The sequence below is a fragment of the Strix uralensis genome, chromosome Z, assembly GCF_047716275.1.
Source record: "Strix uralensis isolate ZFMK-TIS-50842 chromosome Z, bStrUra1, whole genome shotgun sequence".
Lineage (NCBI taxonomy): Eukaryota > Metazoa > Chordata > Aves > Strigiformes > Strigidae > Strix > Strix uralensis.
This window is the reverse complement of record NC_134012.1, coordinates 10,270,127-10,295,528: the sequence shown is the minus strand read 5'-3', so window position 1 is coordinate 10,295,528 and position 25,402 is coordinate 10,270,127. Positions and strand designations below refer to the sequence as shown.

The 25,402-nt window shown below is 37.3% G+C and overlaps 1 protein-coding gene across 5 annotated transcripts in view; it reads left to right on the top strand.

Annotated features, from left to right (window-relative positions):
- Window positions 1-25,402, top strand: part of PDE4D (phosphodiesterase 4D) — a 421,789-nt gene that overhangs the window by 249,724 nt on the left and 146,663 nt on the right. Inside the window, exon 1 of one of the 5 annotated variants that reach the window (XM_074855373.1) lies at window positions 15,955-16,287. The exons of the other annotated variants lie outside the window; for them this stretch is intronic. Within the exon in view, the coding sequence (XP_074711474.1) occupies window positions 16,223-16,287 (65 nt within the window). The 5' untranslated portion in view covers window positions 15,955-16,222. Of the gene's footprint in view, window positions 1-15,954; window positions 16,288-25,402 lie in introns of those variants that run through there. 5 annotated transcript variants of the gene reach the window in all.

Genomic DNA, 25,402 nt, shown 5'->3' with positions numbered 1-25,402 from the left:
TGTCATCTACTTGGACTTCTGCAAAGCTTTTGACACTGTCCCACATGACATCCTTGTCTCTGAATTGGAGGAACATGGATTTGATGGATGGACCACTTAGTGGGTGAGGAATTGACTGGATGGTCACACTGAAACAGTTGCAGTCAACGGCTCAATATCCATGTGGAGACCTAGTAATGATTGCTGTTCCTCAGGGGTCGGTGTTGGGACCAGTGCTGTTTAACATCTTTGTTGGAGACATGGACAGTGGGATTGAGTGCACAATCAGCAAGTTTGCTGATGACACCAAGCTGTGTGGTGCGGTCAACATGCTGGAGGGAAGGGATGTTCCATCCAGAGGGACCTTGATAGGCCTTGATAGGGACCTTGAGAGCTGGGCCCGTTCAAACCTCATGAAGTTCAGCAGAGCCTAGTGCAGGGTCCTGCACATGGGTTGATGCAATCCCAAGCACAAATACAGGCTAGTCGATGCGTGGATTGAGAGCAGCCCTGCGGAGAAGGACTTGGGGTTAGCAGTGGATGGAAAACTGAATATGAGCCAGCAATGTGTGCTTGCAGCCCAGAAAGCCAACAGTATCCTGGGCTGCATCAAGAGAAGTGTGGCCAACAGGTCGAGGGAGGTGATTCTCCCCCTCTACTCTGCTCTCATGTGACCCCACCTGCAGTGCTGTGTCCAGTTCTGCAGCCCACAATATAAGAAGGACATGGACATGCTCAAGAGAGTCCAGAGGAGGTCATGAAGATGATCAGGGGGCCTGGAGCATCTCCCTTATGCAGACAGTCTGAGAGAGTTGGGGTTGTTCAGCCCAGAGAAGAGAAGGCTCCAGGGAGACCTTATAGTGGCCTTAAAGGGGGCTACAGAAAAGATGGGGAGGGACTCTTTATCAGGGAGTATTGTGACAGGACAAGGGTTGATGGTTTTAAATTGGAAAAGAGAAGATTTAGATTAGATCTAAGGAAGAAATTCTTTACTGTGAGGGTGGTGAGACACTGGCACATGTTGCCCAGAGAAGCTGTGGTTGCCCCCTCCCTGGAAGTGTCCAAGGCCAGGTTGGACGGGGCTTTGAGCAACCTGGTCTAGTGGAAGGTGTCCCTGCCCATGGCAGGGGGTTTGGAACTAGATGATCTTTAAGGTCCCTTCTAGCCCAAACCCTTCTATGATTCTGTGATTCTATGATATTATTGGTGGTGTTTTTTTCTCTACTGATGTAAATAACCACTCAGTTTACTGTTTTTTCTTCTTTCCTTTATTTTTCCCCTATAACACAGACATAGTATTTGCTGAAGTTATAATGCAAAATGAGGCAGGAAAGTGTTATTAACAATCATCAACTTCAATTTATAAAACAATTGCAACAGAGTAAAAATCAGTGTGTGTATCTAAAATTTGTCATGTAATCAAAAATATTGAGGAGTTTAATATCACTTTGTGTACTTAACAGGCATGTCTGCTGTAGCGGGGCTTAATCCTGCAGGAATAATGGCCCATCAGTTTAGTCTGAAAGAGATCCCAGACTGATATCAGATATGGGTAAGAAAATAAACACTAGGGGCAGAATTGAGATCTGAAGTCTAAATGGAAGAAAAGCAAGTTATTTATTATTGGAGCATGTTCTGTAAAGTCTTGTTTTAAAAAGCCTTTTTTTTCTTTTTTTTTTTTTTTTTTGGTATTAGTAGTATTTGTTTATAATGTGTCACGTTTTCCACTTTAGGTAAAACAGGTTACTTTTTGGAGTGTTACAACTACCAAGTGAAGAGCAACAGATTCTGTTGCTCCCGTGTAGCTGCTCCAGCTTATCAAAAGGGCTTACGTTAAAAAAGCTGAAGTGGGATAACTTTGAATGTGGTGCTGTCAAGCATATTCAGGTATAAACAACAGATTCACGTCTACACCTCAGGTTAGAATTACTGAAGCTCTATCAGTTCCATATATCTGTGGATAAATCCCTGCAGGTGAGAAAGACTCAAGTTATTAATTTTGTTTTAAATACTACGTATTGCAAGAGATAAAAGATCAAATAAGCTTCATATTCAAACTAAAACTAGACCAAAACCAGGATATGTAAAGGATGAAAGGATGACTGTATTGTAGGAGAGGCTTTAAGGTTGTTTAGAAAAGTGATTTAACTATACTGATGTTCAATGGCTTTTTTTTCATTAAGATTTCAGTTGCTGATTAAGAGTTGAAGAAAACTTTGTCTCTGGGAAATAACTAATGATTTTCTAAAGTTCCAGTGCATTTTTTTCTTACTCTTTTCTCTAGTGCTCCATCACCCCTTCTCCATCCTAGTATACTGAGCTGAAGAAGGGCCTATTTTAAATGGCATTCCCAGAAAACAAAACCAAACTAGAAAGATTTGACCGAGCTATAATGGCAAAATTCTTAGGCCAACTAGCAGAATTTTAATGTTTTCATGTATTAAGAAGGCAAACACATCTCCAAAGCCACCACAATCAGTATCTTTTACAACAGTATCTTTCACAGCAGAAACATCAAAATCCATAGATCCTACATCTCTTCCTTAATCAGTGTAATATACTTTATCCCATGCACTAGATGTCACCGTAGAAACTATGTGAGACAAAACAAGTTCTGCATCCAGAATTATCTTTCTGAAGCAATGGAGGAAGGTCAGAAATGACAGCAGCCATGTTGTGTCTCATCCTTCAGTGTGACACACAAAGGACTTCTAGCAATATCTTCAAAAGACAAGCCTGGGAATTAAAAGTTGACATTTTACTGGACACGTTTTTTCCAATCTTACCTTTTCCTCACCCTCCCACTGGTCACCTTCTATTCTATAGATGCTGTTTGTGTCTTTTTGCTCTCTATGGATCTGCTATTTGTTCTTTTTCCAGCATCACTTTCTTCTTCACAGGTACTGCTTTTTTTTTTTTTTTTTTTTTTTTTACTCTCTCTAGGTCTAATTAATGAACAGAATTAGATTAAACTGAGAACACATTTGGTTCTAATTCATACTAGTCTTTTGTTTACTGCCTCTTAGATCTAGACAAAAGGACTGGGTACACAAACTTTGTTATTCTGCATATCTGACTTCTCTAGAAATGTCTTGTATTGATTATGAAGTTACAAAATTAACACATTTAAACTCTGGGTTTTTGGTACTACAGATTCATTTCAGTATCTACTTTTTTGAAAACTTGGATTTAGATCCTGAAAAAGTAGTCTCAGATCTTGCCCTGTTTTCTTTCAAAAAACAAAACAATCCCTCTCTGACATCCTTGTTCTTTTAGAAGTTAAGAGCAGACATTGTTTTGGTAGAAAAAGCTGCTGGCCCGCATTTCAGAAATACATGGTCATCCCTAACAAGGTTGTGAATGAGTAGACTGTGCATTCCTGAGAGCTCAGCCTTCTTCCTGAAACCTCTGAGCTTCCAGTGGTGTGCAGCCTGGCACACATCTGTGTCAAGCAAGGCAACTACAGATCTTACTGCTTCATTTGCTGGGACTGTGCATGCAGGGGGTCCTGTATTAAAAAAAATATGCATATCCTCAGACAAAAGGATGTGAATGCTTTATGAACTGCAAAGCTGAGGACTTCAATCATAATTTTAGTAGCTGTGGCTTTTAAATTGGTTTCTCATTTGCTTGAGTTAAAATAGTGGTTTTCTGTTTCTGTGTTATCCTCTTTCTCTAGATAGTTGAAAATTTTTTAAAGATTAGAAAGATTCTTGCATCTGTTTTTCTTAGGCGCCTTTGAGAAAGAATATTGGCAGAATTAGTGGCTGTTATAATCTCCTTCTGTGTAAGCCTATTCAGAAGAAAGATTTCTGCCCAGAGCTTTCTCTAAAATTATGACTTTTTGAACCATCTGGCCAAGGGTCATAAAGCAAGTAATCAGTAGAGGGCCTGAGTGGGGAAGCTAGAAGGAAAAACAGTGGAGATGCAAACCATGTGTTAGGAGAACTTCCAATGCACTGTTTAGAGAACTTTCTTTGGACAAGAAAGACTGGGGTATCTAGGCTTCAAAAGTTCATAAAATTATTAAATTCCTTAACACTATTAAATGTAACTTAAACATAGTTTTTCAACTGCAATCAGCACAATATGTATTAGATGGAGAGCTTCTTGGGCAAAGCATCCTAGTAGCTCATCCTTATCTTTGCAAGAATGGGATTCCAACTGAGAAATGTTTTACATTCCAATACCTTTTTTCAGTTGTAAAAGGTGAAAGTGAATCATTTATTTGTGGTGTTGTTCAAAGTAACAGAATACAATGGAGAGAAACAAAAGGGCAAAAAAATCTCAGCCAGTTTTTCTCTTCTTAAATGTCACTTTATCTCAGTGTTGATCAGCTGGACATGACTTTGCAGGACTGAGTTTATTTACATACATAGAAGTTGCTTAAAGAGCAAAAATAAATTTCAACGTATTATAACTTCATATTCCAGAGACAGAAATGTGCCTCTTGCTGTGATTTGTAAAACTGCCAGTGTATTTTAAAAGCTAGCTCAAGTTAGATAATAGTTATGAAACATGTGCCTATGCACATGGAACATTTTAAAAGACAGTATTACAGTCAACATGTAGTATCAGTAGTAGTCCTTAACAATGTTTGCAATATCAAACATAGCATAGTTTTCTGAATTGTTAAAATTGTGTATGACTATCAAAGAAAAAACTTTACTACTGAAATATTTCTAGACCTAAATCTTTCTGAAATGTTCTATAAATGATTCAATTATTTTCATGTATACTTTCACATATTCTTAGATAAGTTTCTTTTTTGTAGTACTTTCGTAGGTAATTTAAGATGGCAATTAGAATAAGAATTCAGAATGGTCTTTGCAACCCAGTTTGTTTTATTTTTTAACCTTCCCTTGGCATGTAACAGAAACCAAACAAACCACCTTTCAAAGTTACATGTAAAATGCTGACAGTAGAAAGAAAAGGCTGACTCTAGTTTTCCTAGGTTTCATGCAAACACACTGAAATACAGCCCAGATGGTCTCTAAAGCAAGCAGTAGTGAGTACATTCTGTTATACATGCTGATTAAATTAAGTAGTTTCAAAGAATAACTGCTGCAGTTTAGATTTATTTTTACTGTAAATTTCTGTAAAATCATTAAATATACAATACAGCATAATACAGCATACTATAAATCTCTATTGGCACAAGGACATTATTCATACAAAGCAAACCGCCAAACACAATTTAATATGCGTACTGTAATTTTACACTGTATCTGTGACCAGCTTCAACACAGCCTTAATTTAAAATTAATTTAGTCCTTGTGGAACTGTTTCCTAATTTCTTGGATATTTTCAAGCTTCAGGCATGTGAGAAACAGACTGAAGGTGTGGCATAGACATACTCTTTCAAGGAACTCATGATTTTTGTGAGAAATATGATGCAATAGTAAAAAGGCAACTTGAACAACTGTGTTTGGAGAAAAGGTGGTCACCATAAAATGTGAACAATAGGACTCTGGATCTACGGAAGTAGCAAAATTTCCATGACCACACCAAGCCTAGGATTTAACTCAAAATTATACATAATAGAAGTCCAAGTTGTTGTTCTCTACCCATTGTCAGACATGGCCATTCTTTGGCCATTCTAGGAAGAACATGATTTGAGAAGTAATTTAAAAGAGAAGGTTGAAGGGATATGAAATTTGATGGGGTCTTTTTTCCCTGCACACAGGGTCTGCAAGAAAAGCACAAAATGCTTGAGAAAGAAGCAAAAAAATAGTGACTGGTGCAGTCTTTATTATCAGACTAAAGTCAACTGTTTGACAAACTAATAGATACAATGGAGATGAAAATGTCTTAGAGGAAAGAGAATGGAATTTATGTAGAAAATATAAATTTCATACAAGAAGGGACTATACATAGGGACATACAAATGGAATTAATTGTACTATTGAAGTAGTGAGCCAGAAAGACGTGGCAGTCTTTTTGGCTAGGAAGTGGTGAGGGCAGCCAAGTCCATTGGGGAATAGGTAGTAAAGGTCTGATCATATTTTGGGACTCTGGACAGAATTATTCTTAGAAATATTATCCAAGTGGAAGCAATAATAGCTATAGCAAGGCTGACTTGGCCAAATGAAAGGATCAAGGGTGAAAACATTATAGGATAGCATGAATAAGAGAGAGTGCTATCCATGTGACAGAAAAAACTATGAGGTAACACTCATTTAAAGCTCAGTTTTAACATTCTGCTTGTACGAGAATATCAGAAAATGGTATGAGAAGCATTGCTAGGTAAAATGAAGTAAGAAATTTAATAGAGAAGGCTGCATAATGGCTCCTCAGCATAAAACTGGTGTTTAAAACTATTTAAGAATAGATTTAAGATAGTGGATAAGAATGGTGTCAAAAACAGAGGGCTACAGACAGCTTCAGAGAAGATGTGGGGTAGAACTGAGGGAATAAAACAGGATTTCAGTTGGGCAGCAGAGTTGAAATATAAGAAGAGAGGATGCTGAGTGTGAAAGAATGTTTAGAGTCAGGGCGTAGTTTTTGGCTTCGAAGTCTGTCAGAGCTCAAGGAGAATGAAAATAAGATTTGGCCAGGAAGTCATTTGAAGCATTGGTTGATATAAGAGCAAATTAAATACTGAAAATCTGTGAGGTTTAGATCAATTCAGTTATAACTATTTAGAGGACAAAACTCATGACTGACATGACATTTTTTAACTTTTGTACTTTACAACTGAGACATAATTTATTTTATAGCGGGTAACCATCATGACCATGTAGCTCTTCTTGTGAAGAATGTGTAAATCTAACCTTTCTAAAAAGCTACCATGACAAAGGTTATGTTATTTGAAAAAGTGTATTCCTCTAAAGGAAACTTTATTTAGAAGAAAAGTTACTTTCAATTAGTTGCTTCATTTATAAGAGCAGAGAGAAAAGTTTCATATTTCTTCAAAGAAGTGACAATTCAATATTTAGGTTTTATTGTGTTTGACAAAGTCAAGTTGAGAGGTATTTGGTTATATGTATTCTTTTAGAGGTACTTGTTGTAAGAATAGGAGTGAGTTAAGTCCAGGCCTCTTAATCTATTTGAACTGCTCTTCGTTATTACTGAAAATTATCTGAAGTAGTACATATGTAATGGACTTGCAGACATGTTGATCACAGAAGGGAAATGAACAGGTAGGAGTTATCATTGCAATTGTACAATGCTGACTGTTTTATTAGGAAATGTGGTGTTGTAAGGTTGAAGACCCTTTATTAAAAAAAAAAAAAAAAAAGAGAGATAAGAAAGAGAAAAGCTTGGTGCCTTTCATCTTTTTTTTAATTAAAGATTCATTCCTCTGCAATTAACACAGCAACAAACATCTAGAAGAAAGTTAGCTGGATTAGATTCAATGGTTAAAAATAGAGATAGCTTTGCTAATCAGCTACTGAAGAAGAGCATCAGGAAAAGAGAATAGATTGATTTGCTATATTAGGTTACCATTAGTCAATGTGAAAGGAAAACACTAGCTGAGTATCAAGTAAAACTTTGCTAGTTTCACGATGGCTGTCCTACATATAAATATGCCTCTATGGAAACCCATATAATACGCTGAGATATGACATATTTGAGGTGTTGGATGACACAAAAAGTATCTGTTTTACTCATAGAAGAGGAAAGAGGAAAGATGCACATAGTCCATGTCCAGTGTGGCACTGTATTGGCAATACTGAAATGCTTGCATCCACTTTATGCAATTTAGACATCCAAAACATCATGAAGTTTCTGGCTATTGACATCTCTGGTGGTATTTAACAGTCAGTGTAGCTGTCAGTTTCTTTGAGATTTATTGTGCAACATGTTTTTCTTATGCCTGGTATGTTGTCTAATAAGGAAAATTTAAACAGATAAAAATGAAATAAAGAGTTCAGCAACAACTAATAAATTAGCCCTAAACTAGGAAGAAATTTAGAATCTCACTGTATCTGCCTTTCCCGATGTCTGATATTCAGGAGAAGTCAGTCTTACATAAGTTTTAAGTGGTGGCGCAGCTGATGTACTATATGTTCCTTTTGATCACTTTAATTGTTCCCCCCTATGGGGTGGAAGGGGTGAGAGGTCAGAGGTGTAGCTTTTTTGAACCATGATAGTTACTGCATTAGTTATGGCCTGGGGAGGTGATGTCTGGACATTGTTAATCACTCATGCAATCCAAATATGATAAGACACGAGACCAAATATGAAAATATTTTGAAATTTACAATTACATAAAAGCAGAATTTTAATACTATCTGTACTAATTTCAACTGCTACGAGTAAGACAGTGAAGAGGAAAAAAATACTGTGTTATAAAAGCTTATAGTTTTTAGGCTGGTACCATAAGATTTGTCAAGTACGTCTTGAATTACCCAATATCTAGGTTTCTAGTGTAAAATAGGCAGGCAGTCATAGTCCACAGAAAGATAGAGAGACAGCTGTGAGGAGCAGTTCTCTGTGCCTTAAAATAGATGTCTGAATCATGGGAATAGACTACCCCAGCAAGTACCTATCAGAGTTGTCTGTAGCAGGAGCCTAGTTTACCAGTTTAAATCAGCAACCAAACCTTCTGACAGCTCAAGGCTAGTGAGAAAACTCTGTTCTTAGTGTGCCTTGTTCAGCTCTCAGTGAATAATTCATGGCAAGTAATGTACTCTCAATTTAACCTTAATTTGTGTTCATAGAATGCTCTTCTAAGTTGCCACATTTTTAAACACATAGCTTTTTTCTTTTAATTACAGTTTTCAGTTTGACAATTTTGTGTTAAAAATCAAGCAAATTTCATATTTCTTAGTGCTCGTATAAAATGTTTACTTTTTTCTTTCTTCTCCCTGTACCAGCTAGATTAATTCTTCAGTTTTTTGTACCTCAAAACCAAACAGGAGATAAACAAGATCAGAGAATTTTATACAAATTCAAGTGGACTTTTTGAAACACAAATGCCCTAGAGGTATAGTTCCTCTTCAGGAAGGGTTTGGTAGCATAATTAATGATAAGATTTAATTTTACTTCCTCACATTTTTCTGAAGGACTCAGAAGTATGGATGATGTCATTCTACCAAACAAGAGTCTTATCCCTGTCTGACTCATTCAGGTCATGGTCCAATATCTGTGGATGCCAAGTTTCCAGAGAAGAACATAGGGAAATCCACTCTCCTGCTTTGTAGAGAGCTGTGCTGTTACACTGATGTAGATACCCCACCACAGATTTGTTTTCAGGAAGACTTTCTGATGGTAAAAGTTGATTGCTTCACTGTTTCCAAAAAGACAAAAACATTACTGAAACATACTCATTTCAGAATTTGTGTGGTTGAACAATGCAACTTTGCTGTTAATGGTAGATTTTTGTTCTATGTAAGATAAAGTTGAAATAAAGTGCTTTAATATACAAGATTAGCTAACATACTTAAAATTTATGTGTATGTGTAAATTTTCAGGTTGTATATATAAGTTTTGTCTTCTTGAATGGTAGATTTTGTGCTCTTGAAATATATACACAGTCTTCTTGAAATGGTGGTATTCCTAAGTGTCTTCCAGATGTCTCCTTAATCTTCCAGTTTTGCGTTTGAGTGATATTCAGAACTATCCCATTCTTCTGAACAAGATGTTGATGAAAGAGGATATATTGTACAAAATATCATTGTTCTCAAAGTAGTAACCCTGACACTTAGTAGTTACTTTGTTCAGGACCAGCCCTAATTGTTAAATCTTTGTGAAAGAAATACAGTTCTCTTTTGCTTTTCGTAGCATCCCCTGCTTCATTAACAGAAGAGAAAAAACGTTAGTCTTTTACATTTTTTTTTATCCAAAAAGACTGACATACTGAACTTGGAAAACATAGCTACTGCTTAACTCTGTACTGACTTAAGTATGAGACACCAATGTTTATTTTTTAAGCAACTATTTAGCTAAGAAATTGTAGTCCAAGTTTGTAGGGAGCAAATACCTGAAAAACAGAAGGGCTGATGGAAACATCAATAGATTTTCCCTTCAGCAGTGTATTTAGTGCTGTAATTATTGCATTATGTCCATTTAGAGCTGACAAAAATGCTATGTTTTCATAATACAAACCATATTTTTATAGTTCATATATATATATATACACACACATGGTTGAGTATCTGGGAGGATTTCTTATTTTTAGAAAAAAAAAGATAAAAACAGCCCAACACACTAGGCATCCTTAGCTCAGCTCAAGTCCAAAGTCTCCCAGTGGGCTAGTATTTCATTCTAGGCTATTCACTGTTATACAGTGATAGATCAACATTAGCAATACCTTTTATTCCAACATTAATGCTAGATGTAACCACAGACCACAGCCATAGCTGACAGAACGAGCTCGCACTGTTTGCCTAGAATATAAATTTTTTCAGAAAAAAATATTCTCCTACTTCTAAAAATTATCTTTTTTTTTTTTTTTTTTTTTTTTTTTTTTTTTTTTAAATCTCTAGTAATGAAGCTTTACACAGGTACTAGATCTGTTGTCTTAAAGCTTTGTTTCTACAACCACCTGTGTGGACCAGCAACGGTTAGTTAGTACTGAATTTGCTAATCTCTATTGCAGAACTGACCAAATCAAATTAAAATTGTGCCAGAATAAAGGCAGAGGGACCCATTTTAAGCCCAGCATATATCAAGAACCTGGCTTTGCTATGTGAGGGAGCAAGGTACTGTAAGGCCTGTCTCCAAGATGTGCCTTGTTTGCTGTTTTTGGTACAGCTCAGGCAGTGGCACCTGACAGTTTCAAAGGTTACTGAGACTGAGTATCTTCAGACAAGGCATAATGGCAGAAAAGGGTATCCTCATGTAAGGCCCTCTTTGCCGTGCTACCTGTGAGGAGTTTTGCACACTTGAGTCTTGGTAAAGCCTTTGTGGAGCAAATAAAGTTACTAAACTTTATTTACACTGTAATCACTGAGCAAAGAAAACATATTTATTAATAAGTCAGGTAGCTTGATCCAGGCAACTAAATGTAAATTAATATAGAAGAGAAACATTAATGACAAATGTTTTTCTTGTGTGCCCTTGGTTTGACTTTTTCCATCCTTCAGAATTCTAAACTGTAATTATGATTACATTTTTCATTTATTTTACTTGTGCAGTTATGTATACCTTTTTCCTCTTTAATAAAGTCGCTCCAGTCAAAAGAGAATATGTTGTTACTTAGAAATGAACGGCCAAGTTTAATTTCCTGGAATTCCATCAAGACCCTTTAAAATAATATTTTTTAAATAATTTGTTATGGTGAGCAGTGGTAAAATCTTCTTGTGGGTCAAAAATTTCCTCCTCTAATTCTCTGGCTTAATGCTTGTAATTGAAAGATTCTATTCTGAACCTAAACCTCCATTACTAGTTCTCAAACCCACCCATGCAGGTAATATAATAACATCTTGTTAATCTTTTCTGTCCTTCAGTCTTGTTCAGCAGCACAGGACATAAGAGGATAAACTAGTGCTGTGGATGAACTAGGATAAACCATGCAACTCAACAGTTTAACAGAACTAACTGATGTGGTGCTTAGCTTGTGAGAAAATGTTTCCTGTTGTGGAGCATGTGCTTCTAGAAATTAGAAAGATTGGGTTTGGATCTCGGTGCATATTCTTTTGTATACTGAAAACTGTAGTTAATATAAACATGTAAACTGGCAAGCATATATGAAGATATAAAGTGTGCACAAGACCGGATGCAAAAGTAACAGTGCTGGGGATAGTCCTGAGTGAATGAGCCCAGCTCCAGGATTTTAGAGATACTTTGACAATCCTATCTAAAATAAATTTATGATGAAACTAAGATTGCACATCAAGAAGCAGCAGCTTGTTGCATACCTTTCATTTGCTAATGTGCGTTTCAAACATACTTAAGAGCCCAGTCATTCTTTACACGTTAAGGCTTGATGTTAGGCTTCCAGGATTTTGTTTCTCTTGATACAGTGCCAGTGTCCCTATGTGTCCTAAAGCATTGCATATTTGCTAGAGATTCCTGAATTTTTCACCCCAGTAAACAAGACAAGTGGTATCAACTGTTACAGGTTGAATTTACAATGTTAAGCTCAAGTCTTACCAGACTACAGGGGCTTTTCAGTTTGTCTTAAAAAAGAAGATTGTGAATCTGTTTCTTCAGCTTGTATACAACAGCAATAATAACCTTGCACCTACTGCATATTTTAAGCCCTTTGATGCCCAAGTGCTTTTCAAGCACCATGATGCGCTTTATCCATGTTACAAGCGAGGAAGCCAAAACTTAGCATGCTTAAGCAAATTTTCCATACTCTCAAGACAAAGATTTTCCCCAGCATGGAACAGAACAGTCAGTCCTGCACCTTGTTCCCTAAGCCATGCTTTTTCCAATTAATTTTAATTTTCAATTTTGTGCAATGTAACAATTTAATCAGTTACTGTTTTGAAGATGAGTAACTAATATGCAGGCATCCTCAAAGTGGGTTGAATCCTGCACACATTTTATTATCAGTGTTTTAATTACTTCTATCTCTTTTCTTCCTGAGACAGATTAACTATATAGCCAAAACCTGAGGCGATGGATACATGCAGATAAAAAATATTGTTGCTTTTCTTACTGCTTTTATTATTAGTGTGTTTAGCAGTACTGAATATCTCCCTCTTTGAGTATTTTTGTTAATTTAAAACCTTTTCTTCTTTATTTTCATTATGCAATCAACACTTGCCTTACCTGTGCTGGCATACCAACAAGAGCTCAGTTTGAAAGCCTTTATTCCTGCCACCCTAAAATGATTCCAAAAAGGAAAAGAAACACAATTTTTTTTGAAGTTACAGATTTACATGTACAAATCAGATGCTACAAATACCTGTTGCAGGTCTCAAATAAATGCTTGTATTTATGTACTGTCTTTATGATACATGTGTCTATAAGGCCATGCATGTCTTTTTATAAACAAGAAGGGTACAATAATGAATATATCTTCTTTATAATATTTTAAATATTTATCTGTACATAATTTGCATCTTGGCATTTTGGATTTAATAATATAAAATGCAGTAGCTCTCACTCATAAAATACTGTTCTGGGAAAAAAAAGAATGCTTCAAATTGACTTAGAGACATTTCCATCTTCTGATATGTAAGTTTTAGCTCTTATAATGAAGTTGGCTCTGATACTGTGATTTCTTAGGTCTTTGAGAAGTTTCATTTATTTCTCTAGCTGATGGCATCTTACTGGCTATTTTAACAGTTAATTAATTGGTATCACAATTTTCCATTGCTATCAGAGTAGAATGGCCATTTCTCTATTCTCTAATTTCTCTTATGTTCTCTCTCTCTTAATTCCTCAGTTTCTGAGAAATTGTTTATATTAGTTGACCCCTGGGGCCTAAAATAAGTGCTGTGTCATCTTCTCTGAGCACAGTGGACTGGTATGCTTTTATCTTTATTTAAATCTCAGATAAAACTGCCACTGATATTAATGGTAGCACAGCAGGTTTTATGTATGAATTAGGAGCTATTACTAACTGCCAAAGTTGGTCTAATAGTTTCCCTAGAAACTTCTCCAGAAGAGGTTTGTCTTTCTCATACTGGTTTCCCTGCAAAAATCTTTTCCCAATAATGGAGTTGAGAAATCACAACATTTTTGTTTTGCATGTGTCTTGCAAGATACCTATCCAGATTAAAAATTAAGAGGTTTTTTTGAGTGGTTATTGTTGCTCTTTTTAATGCCTCATTTTCCCCAAATCATCTTTTTTTTTTTTTTTTTTTAGCTTCACCAAAGTCAGTTTTTGAATTTCACATAAAACTTAATATTCCCTGGAGGACTATGAGCTCTCCCTCCTACTGATAGATTAGTTTTTGTAGGAAGCCTACACTTCTAAGGTTTCCACCTGAGGACAGGCTCTGATTTGGCTGCTTGGAATATGCCTGCAGTACCATAGTCTTCTTGTTGTTAATTAATATATATTTCATAATAGCACCTGGTCTGAAGTTGGCAGGCACTTGGACAGCAGGGGTTTATTTCTAAGGATCTGATGAAGGAGACCAAAGAAGAAAGCATGTTAGCAATAGGTGTTAATATTTACCTCAGTTGGTAATCTGCCTCTCCATCAGACTTTTTTTCTGAATCTGCATTGAAAAGCACAACCTTAATTACATAAGTACCTGTAACTACAGCGTATTTATATTGTATAGTAATATTTAGTATATAAATATACTACAGGATATTTCTAGTTATATTTCTATTAACGACAAGAAACAGCACCTTGACTGATATACTTTTGAGAACAAACCATCCTGAGATAAACTGTGTGGCACAGCAGAAGTAGTCCTTGAATATTCCATTCCAGTATGGCATTGGGAAACCACTTAGTCAGAAGTTTTATTTTTTTTTATTTTGTGTTCCTTCATTGATATGGAAATAATATTGGTATTTATCAATAATAAATAATCACACAATGTTAAAAAAAAAAAAAACTAAAATGGCCAGCTATTCTGTAACAGCCCAACACCTCTATTTCATACTATTTTTGGTTTTCTTTGTGACCTATTCCATCTGTTTAAGGAATAAAAAAGTTTCACAACGTGATGCCTGATTTATGTCCACTTCTACAGACGTGTGACCTGCACAGTGACAGAGCCAACTGTTACTAAAGGTCCCATGACCATATGACCCTTTGAGCTAAATTTATCACAGATGCTTTTTCCACTCTTTGAGGTTAACTTTTATGATTCCACAAGACTCTTACAAAAGGTCCTGCCTTAATCACTAGGTGATATTTGAAAGATAGATTCCAGAAAACATAAAGAACAGAATGCTTAGCAAGAAATCTTATTAACATTCCTTCTGCTGTTGTGGAGCACTTTATATGCAGATCACTGGCACAAGCCTCCAGGGCAGTTAGGATCTTTCCTGTTGATACACAGTGTAGTTGGTAATGCATTTTATTGTACTGTTATAAAATAAAGTGCAAAGGTTCTAGAGTGCTTTACACACTTTATGCACATTCCTATATGATGAATTTTTTGATATTTTAACACATAGCCTGTTTATCATGTTTTCCTTCTATTCGCCAAGTCTCTATAAATTTTATAAATACAACTTCTAATGCTTGCTTTCATTATTAACCTAGCTGCACTACCACCAACAGTAATACACTACAGCACTTGTAAAGACTGTACAAAGGATTGGCTATTATGCATGTAACCACTTGTTGAGCAATAACTTTGCTCTTTCAATTTAAAAACAATTCTAACAGAGTTCAGAGAAAATTCAAAATGTATAATTTAAATGGTATAGTCACTGTCCAATTTTCTGCATTTTTTCCTCTTTTTTCCTCTTGCCAAATATGTTTCCACTATTTCCTAAAAGGAATTAACTCTCAAAGCTTTTATGATAAGTTTTTGACTAGAAATTATAAATGTAAGTTTGTAACGCTTAAACTATTAATGTATTTATTGTAACAGGGAAAGATCTCTTTCTGCAGTACACTAGAGAGGACGTTATGTTAGAGTTCTTTAACTGAGGTATTTTGTCCTTCAGTGATTTGTAACAATAGCTGTCTGTATGTGTGTTTGACTTTAACAGTCAACAAGGAATTTTATTTTTACTTCACCATGCCGTTTTGAATGTCTTTCAGACAGGGAATACTTTCTGGTTTGTGAAGTTAGACAATAGTATTTATCTAGGCAAGGGTTAAGAGAAAAAGAAGGGGAAGAATTACATTTCTAGGTAAGGCTTTTAGTTAACTTGGAATGAAGAATCTTTATTCATTTCTTTACTCCACAGAGACTTAATTTATCTAACACATCTCTAAGTGGAAAATTCCCAGCAAACTCACTAATACTACTGTAATTTACATTCATCTTTTCCATTTGTTTATTATCCATCAGTATTGTTCCTTTTTTTAAAAAAAATAAAATGTGATTGACCTTTAAACCTGTTGTTATCAAACTGCAAGAAAGATACAGAGACTCTTTTCAGCTGCCTTCATTCCCATGTGACCTGCAGGGAGAATAGATTCAAAATAGACTAGTTCCTCCCAGGGCAATACAAGACAGAAGAGAAAAGCACTGTCATTTCCGAACAGCACAGTGCTAGAGTAAATTCAGCGTGAAAAAGGAAGCAGTTACAGCGTGTTAGAATTCCTCCTCCACAGCCTGGATTATTACAGGAGATGGATTTCAGGGGCTTTAAACAGCAGAGGATTTAAAAAAATACTTCGAAATGGAGTACTTTGAGAATGAGCTTTGTAAGGACAACTGATATTTGACTGCTAGAAATACTGAAGGAATTTTTCAAAATGAGCATTGTTATGAAGCCCAGATCCCGATCTACCAGCTCCTTAAGGACTGCCGACGCAATGTGGTAACGTGTTTGGTTTGTTTCTTTCAAGCTCCCCTTCCTATTATGACACACAGACATGTCCCAAGAAAGTCACAGGGTTTAATTTTGACTTGACAGATTTTGCATGGTTATTGAAGATAGCTGAGTTTCACAATTAATAGTTAAGAAATGAAATTATTTAGCTTTTTCTTGTACAATACTGTGTGTAGCATTTTTTAATGAGAGCCCATTAGATACTTTTTTTAACCCATTACATATTTTTTTCTCATTCTGTAGTCAGGTTCAGTCCTTGCACTTACAGGTACCTTCTAAAAATCCTCAGTAGATTTATTTCAGGAACAAACTTGTAATATAAAGTTTGCAGTTCTGGAGGCTGGAGGATAAAATGAAGCTATTGTGAGCTATTTTGGGATACTTACATGTAGTTTTGCTGCATAAATAGACTGACTGGTAGAGGAATTAAGTGTCCTGGGAGGAGACGGACCTTAGAGTAGTGTGTGTGAGACTGTGGTGTGTATGCTCCATGAATTTCCCCTCCTCTCAGAGGCTCAGAAGACTAGAAGCAGCCTGTACTAGTGATCTGTGTGTATGATTTTCTTGCAGATTTTTTCAGTTAGCAGTCAACAATGTTCTGTCTTTTGGTTAATTATTTTTTCCTGTGAGAACTTAATGCTTTATATAGCTTAATAGGCACTGACAGGGCAGGTTTCTATTAAGTATGTGAAATAAATTCCCTCTTCTCTTTTAAAGTCTCACAATTTTTTCCTCACTCAGTGTTTTTAGTAAAACCACCATCATTTTAAATAAACACATAATAGACTAATTGTTCGGGACTACATTTAACTGGTATAAAATGATGTATTTTTAAATATAGCCATTGTTTAGAAATAAATGACTGATGTGTTACTGTGGGGTAGCCTTAGTAACTAAATACATTTCTTTGTGAGGAAATGTAGAAAGTTAATTAAACATTAGCCTATTAAAAACTTTCTGTTTCAAATAGTTTTGGTTCTGAGTTAGAGCTATGTCAGTACTACCATTAAAGCAGTTAGTAATTTTTTCCAGTTACCCTCTACTACAACCATTTTGTAGTAAAAGAAAATGAAATAACTACACTACTCAAGCTAAAGAGTAGTCCTAGTTGTTCTCAGAAACTGCTAAGGAAGAGTTTTGCTGAAAAAACTGCAGTAAGTAGTGGCTCTATATCTTTATTAAAATGTAATAAAGTAATACCATGTCAGTGACCTATATATTGCTAAAGCGTTACACTCTGCAGGATGTCTCCAAGGTAGTGAGCTAAAACATACATACCTTAACTATTCTGCACAACTGTGCAAATAAATCAATTTCTTTCTGCCTTTCAGTTATTTCTGTTTTGACTGTTTCCATTGATACTTGCAGGAAAAAAAAAAAAATCATTCCAAAGGAAAAAATCTTCATAGCTTATAACATGCAGGCTGATTTGACCACCAAGTATTCTGTCTAACACACCTGCCTGCCTCCCTTTTATTGCCAATACCTTTAGTTATAAGGTTCATCTGGTAGGTGATAATACCTGTTCTACTAATTGTGAATTGGGAGTCCTCTGCTACCCTGCCATTTGGAAGCACTACCTGAGCTCGGAGGTGACTCTTCAGGAGATCCTTGGAAGCTGACTAGACAACGTACATGTTGTTCACTTGGTGGAGCAAGGCCAGGCAAGCCCAGCCCCAACCACAGACCAGAGAGAAACTGGAATGCAGTGAGAGGAGAGAAGGGGAGGGAGCTGCTGGCTGCCCTGCACTGATCTCAGCTCATGGACGCCTCCAGGGAGGTGGCAGCTCAGACCAGCCCACCCTACCCACACTGCCCAACTGAGTAAGCTTCATGGTGGGCCTGAGCAGGACCAGTTTCCAAATCACCTGCATGACTTTAGTTGGTGTTCTTAATCACCAGACTCAGGAGTCTGTGGGTTTGTCCCTGTGGGTCAGCATCACCCCTGCAGTTCTGTGGGGCAGAACAGCAACACTACAGTCTCACCACAGTATTAAACAGCACCAAAATGCTTAGGGAAAGTAATGTGATGAAGTCAGGAGCACTGATGGATGTTCAGGCCAGAAGACAGGGAGAGCTACACCATGTAATGCTCCTTTCTTTATCTGTTAACATAGCAATCCTGCTGTGTATTGGAGGAGCAGAGGTGACTAGGGGGAAGGAGAAGACGAGAGAATATGAGAAGAAAAACCACAGGGGGGACGGTGGGTCCCTAGAGCACAGGGACTTGAGTGATGGGGTTGTACTGAAGTATGGCTATCCATCTTGCAAGGGTTTGAGAGAAATGGTCCCAGGATATCCTTACACTGCAGTTTCTCATGCAAACAATGTTCCCATGAAGTACAGAAACCAGGCTCCCAACACACAGAGACCAGTGAGAGGATGGAATAGACTTATAGACAAGGTGGAGAAATCCGTGCTCTCAGTTCTCTGAAATAACACTCACCCTCTGTCCAAAAGATGCAATAACTTCAGAGTATGTTGTAAAAGCATGATGTTCTTTTCAGTGTCAGTATTACAAAGCATCCAAAGGATGCTGATAGTGTGCAGAGATGCACTAGCTGTTTTTGAGGAGGTGCAAGTCAGCCCAGGTTGTGCTGATGCTTCCTCTTGCAAAGCCAATTCAATTGGGGCTGGCTGCTCCTTGGCATGACAGTAGGGTCTGTAGGCAAACCCCCTCTTTCTGATGCACCTTGGAAAATTTCACCTGACATTATAGTGACTGAAGTAAAAGCAGATAGATGGTATTATGCAAAATAAGAAGGTGACTTATTTAAGGATTATGACCTGTTACGTTAATGCTGCTCAATTCTGCCACTCATTCCTGCTCATTACTAACTTCAGGATGTGATTGTGAATCAGAATATTTCTGGGGAATAGTCTAGAAAGGATAAATGATGGTACAGACTTTTCAGTGAAGACGATTGACTTGTCTTGTTATTCCTAAGAAATAAGATAGAAAGAAAACTCACTGTAAGGTAAACCTTGACTGAGATAGGAGTACATGCATTTAAATGAGAATATGACTCCACTTTCTTGATTATTTGCCACTGAACAGTAGAGCAGCAGTGTTCCACAGAAAATGTCGTATTTCTGTTGATTTCTATGGTAATGAAGGAAAAGTTTGAACTTACAAAAAATTTTGCAAGAACTGAATTAAAATTTTGGAAGCTTAAGTATGGAACTGATGGCAAGTCAAGCAAGCAGCCGACAGCTGACTGGCTAGAAAGGGTGCAGCTGATCAGATTTTAGAACTTTATTTTTTTTACATTACAGATAATTAGCCCAAAGAACTAAAAAGCCTCAGGATTATTGTCAGCTTTTTGCAACAGTCCTTTCTGCATGGTGTGTCTAGAGTTGATGGTTGTCTATTTACTTTGTGGGTTTGCCTTCCCCTGTCTTTATTTTGTAATATATGCCAGTGCAGGCTTTCCTGGTTTTTGGAACTTAGTGTTGGCTGATCTGCAAAGGGCACATCCCAGCCTCCCAAGTGCCCCTGAGAGCAGAAACCTTCTATGATTCAGTCTGTGGTATTCTGTAGAACAATGCGTCTGTTCTTACTTAACTTCAGAAGTAGGTAACATTGCTTGTCTGCAATATCATGAAGTTCAGTAGATTGGAAATTGCTGAAGGATGTTGTCAAGTATGACTTTCTCAGTCTGTGACATATTCATAAATAAGTGGAACAAAACTGGTCTGTTGGATAAACTTTTCACTACTGTACCCTTAATATGTAGCTCACAATAGGGTGAATAGAAGCTAAATAGAAGTTTTATTAAATGGAGACAAGAAAATGCTTGTGGCCTAACGTCAGTGAATAGTGTTGTTTCTGGAGCAGAAGAGGTAGGACAGAAGAATGAGATGAGATCTAGCTGTGCTGACCTGCAGTAGCTGCACTGGCTCCCTGACTTAAAGGTACCACAAAACAAAATTCTGCCATAAGGGTGACCCAGTCTTTTGGTACCCACATCTGCCAGGAGGAAGTTGTGGCTACACCACACTGCTTAGAGACCAGCCATCCCAAAACAGTTCAGTTCCTTCTTTAATCATTTGGTGCTCACAAGCCTGTTGTCAGTATAAAGATGATGAAATATATAATAAATGCTATTGAATAAGTTGTATACCTCTAGGTTATTGGCATCAGACCTACATTTGCAGTAACTGCTGTCTTTCAAACTCGGAATCACAGTGTTGGGGAGATCAATAGCAAAAACAGGTATTCCTTGAAAGAGCTTTGTCTACAGGGCAGAGAACAGTGTGTAAATGTAACTGAATAATATTAACACCATTCATACCACTTGGCTGTTGAAGAGTTAAGATTTTTTATTTCTGTACTGGATGAATCTTTTTTTCTCTCCAGTATTACGATTGATTGTGGGAGGCAAGTGCCTGTTGTCATTGTTATCAATATTACCTGTCCCCTGTTGCCATAGCTTATAAAACTACTCTTGAACAAAAGAGGGTTGGGACCTCACAAAATTTTCAATTATACCTTTAGTAGCTGAAGATGTTGAATACAGTCCACACTGAAGTACCAAATATATGCAGAATTGGGAGATTTCTGAATGATGACGAAAGCCTGCAAGCTAGAGATGACATTTCCTGCATGAAGTCTGACTTTGATGGAATTTGTAGATTACTTCATTTAGCAACATACACTTTCATAAGCAGAATGGGCCTTAAATCATGATGACCATAGGTGTTTGAGGTGGTATACGTGTTTTTATTTATTCTGTCAGCGTCAGTGCTAGTGAGGAAGCCTGCATAGTCAGCATTATGCTGTTTTCCAGAGAGTGATATGTTAAAGAGTGTTATTTTTACAAAATGAAATGGGAACAAATGCTATTTTCCCTAGTGAGTTAAGGGTGGAGTTTGAGGTGATCAAGTGTCCTATTTTCTAACAATATAAGACATGTCCAACTGGGCCTGAGCAGTTAGAGGTCTACTTAACCTAGTATTTTGTCTTCACCTGCAGCAACAGGAGAACATAAAAGCCTGTTCAGTTTCTGCAGTCCATTCCCATCATACTGCCCAGCATCTACTAGTGTTGTATTAGAGTTTAGAGTCCCTCTAAGGACCTGTTGCCCATACATTTGTCTAATCTCTTTTTTTAATTTGCTGTTACTGTATTCCCCGACAGCCTTCTGACAACCTTTCTGACTACACAGGAAAGCACTTTATTTACTGTGCTTTAAAGTGGTGTCTTACTGGTTTCAACAAGTGTCCTTTAGTTCTGTTATTGTGGCATTTGGTAAAAGATTCTGCAATTTCATGGTTTTGTAAAGCTTGGTCATACCCTCCTCAGCCTTTTCATGTAGAAACTGAAGAGTTGTAGCCTTCTTAGGTTGTCCTAAAAAGGCTGCTGACCCATGCCTTGATCATTTTAGCTGCTGTTCATTGTATTTCCTCAAACACCACCGTGTCTTTGGAATATAGAGACCAGACAGCACATATTACTCAAGATGTGAACATACAAAGGTTTTTATAGAGTGGTAAATTTAGTTTTGACTGCCATTTCAAGTCGAGTCAGTGATTTTAGAGAATTTTTACTGTTTTTTCTTGCCAGTACAATCTTTTCGCATGGTCTAATCTCTGCATTTTTTTTAGAAGTATTAGACTTGCCAACATAAAATCCAGTTACTTTAACACGAATGTGATAAGAACTGCTGTCTTATAATAATAAATGTTTTTTTAAACAAACAAAAAAACCCATGCCAAACAGAACAAATGGCAGTTTGACTCCAGCAAAGAGAGGGCACTTCCTCAGAGACATTCTCTTTCAGCTACATCTAGAAAAACATATGTAATATTCTTTCCCCACCACATGCAAGCACACAGCGTAGTTCTCTGCCACTCACTTTAGCATATAAACAGTCCACTCTCTATTTTCCAGAAGATATAATCTTGTCTTTACAGCACAGTTTGCTCTCACACCTTCTCCCTGTGCACATCTGTAGATAATCAGGTTGTGGACAAAGCTCTGTTCAAATGCAACTGGTCCATGAGGCCAGTGGAGACAAGGCACTTCAGTGTCTATTTCTAGCATAACATAAGAGAGAAGACAGCAAGCTTCATGGGGAGCTCACTTGACAGCTCAGCCTGAATGACCAAAAGCTCATTTACAACTGGTTCAACTAAGGATAGGAGGTAACCCAAATCTGGATCAATGTTGAGATGCCTTGATAGAAGTCGTCTCCCTTTTATTGCCTTTCATTACACCATGGCTGAACTAGTTGGTTGCATTTTTTTCCAAGAGGGTTACCTGTCTTCCAACACAATTTCCTGAGAAGCACAGTTACAGTGTAAGGAATAACAGACAGGATTCAGCTCACCTAAAGATAGATGTCTGCCATACCTGAACTAGTAACCTTATGCTCTCAGTGGAGAGAAATACTTCTTTCAGGGTATGACTTACATTACATATTCTAGATGTCTGCCTCGGGAGGAAATGTACTCTTGATGTCACTGTTTTACCAACAAAAGCTCCACTGAATATAAATAATACATATAAATGTAATCTAACTTGTATATGGGCACCTGAAGTGTGCACATTTAATCAGATGAATTCTTTCTAATGTAACTAACTTAGTTTATGCTGAATATATACTTTAATATTTAGTAGTTGTAGCATTATTTTATAATATAAGGGGAGTATTCATATAAAACAAGGGAAGTCCAGAAGAGAATATAATGTTTTGGAACACAGCGGCAAGAATAAACCAACTACTTAGGCTGAAGGTAATATTGAAAGAACCACGTGCTCAAAGTGTGGTCAATTCAATTTGTGTGGCCTGTCAATTTGGACAGGCTGGAGCGATGGGCTAAGGCCAACTGTATGAGGTTCAATAAGGCCAAATGCCGGGTGCTGCACTTGGACCACAACAACCCCCAGCAGCGCTACAGGCTTGGGGAGGAGTGGCTGGAGAGCTGCCAGTCAGAGAGGGACCTGGGGGTGTTGATTGACAGCCGGCTGAACAGGAGCCAGCAGTGTGCCCAGGTGGCCAAGAAGGCCAATGCCATCCTGGCTTGTATCAGAAATAGTGTGGCCAGTAGGGACAGGGAAGTGATCTTGCCCCTGTACTCGGCACTGGTGAGGCCGCAGCTTGATGACTGTGTTCAGTTTTGGGCCCCTCACTACAAAAAGGACATTGAATGACTCGAGCGTGTCCAGAGAAGGGCAACAAAGCTGGTGAAGGGTCTGGAGGACAGGTCGTACGAGGAGTGGCTGAGGGAACTGGGGTTGTCTAGTCTGGAGAAGAGGAGGCTGAGGGGAGACCTCATCACCCTCTACAACTACCTGAAAGGAGGTTGCAGAGAGCTGGGGATGAGTCTCTTGAACCAAGTAACAAGAGACAGGACAAGAGGTAATGGCCTCAAGTTGTGCCAGGGAAGGTTTAGACTAGATATTAGGAATTTTTTCTTTACAGAACGGGTTGTTAGGCGTTGGAATGGGCTGCCCAGGAGGTGGTGGAGTCCCCATCCCTGGAGGTGTTCAAGAGGCGGGTTGACATACCACTTAGGGATATGCTGTAGTTGGGAACTGTCAGTTGTAGGTTAACGGTTGGACTAGATGATCTTCAAGGTCCTTTCCAACCTAGATGATTCTGTGATTCTGTGAATTCACATCTATGAAGTCACTAAGCAGTGATGTCATCATTCTAATGGCAGCACAAATTACTCAACCTGATTACTGTGATTCCCATCAGATTTCAGCTATGGTGTGTTTTAATTCAGACTAATATGCACTAGAACTAATACGTTTCTTAAGTCACATTACAAAACACGTAAATAGATTTCTGCACCCCTTTGTTGATGTTGGTGATACTGTGAAGATGTGTGCATGCATGACGTAAATAGATGCATGACATGGCTATAGTACGATATGTTCTCTTAAATATTTTTTCTTTTATCGGAAATTGTGAAACATTTTCAAACATGTTAGGTATAAAAAGAACAGTGCACAGCTTTAGAAGCTAAATGGCAGAAACTGATTTTGTTCATATGACCTCAGTTTTGAGGATTCAGGAAGCACAGACTTCATGACTTAAATTTGTTTCTTCTCCATTTCATTTGCTAGTTTTATAACTGCACCTGATGGTGTTATTTAACACTCAAAACCTCAAGCACTAAGTCAGAAATACTTTTCTTTATAGATATTTAAGAAATACTTTTCCCCTTCTATGAATGTGTTCAGCATTAAAAAGAAGATCGCTTCAGAATTATGAATAACTGTCTGTTTTTTTTGTCAGAGAGCTCAAATTCAACACAGATCAGTTGAAAAATTTCATTTCATTAGTTTCATTATACTTTCAATTTAATAATTTAAAATTACTATTCAAATCAACTGTTTGAATAACAAAATCATGTCAGACTAGAAAAAGGGCATTATTTTGATGAAAAAAGTTTTGATAATTCTGAAATTTATCCTTAAATTTCTTTTAATTTTTTTTTTTTTGTGAAAAGTTTCAGTTTTGGTGAATTTATATTGTTTAGTTATCAACATTTTTAAGAAATTCCCATGCGTAATTATATAAGGCCTTTCAAACAAATAGCTCTGTAACATGTACCCATAAGATGTTTCAAAGAAAGAAGGACATAAATGATACATACATACATACAGTGCAAGACATCACATGGCAAAGACTTGCACATTGGTGGCAGCTGTGCTGCCCTGGGAGCTGCTGGAGCATGATGCTGTACTGAGGCCAGTTAGCCTTCCGCCACGGTGACATGGCTACGCTGCTTTCTGAACCCCAATGACTAATTCCTCGTGGTGTCATACTACATCTCATAGCTGCTGCCAGCATCCACCTACACAAACATCAGGGCAAATTCCAGCAAGCACTTTTAGGAATTTTTTCCCAAGAGAAAGAACTGGTAATCGCTACAAAAGCTTCTCGGTTGCTGCTGCCCTGAAGCATCCCCTACACGGGATCAGTTACATAAGATCATCTTCCTTCTTAGAGCTTTATATTCGTAATCATCTTTATTGTCTCAGAAATTTCCATATTTAGTGATTTGAAGCTTGTAAGCAGTGCTGTCATTTGACATGTGATGTTTCCTTGATTTAGCCAATATCTATTTTCCTCTTGTCATACCCCTA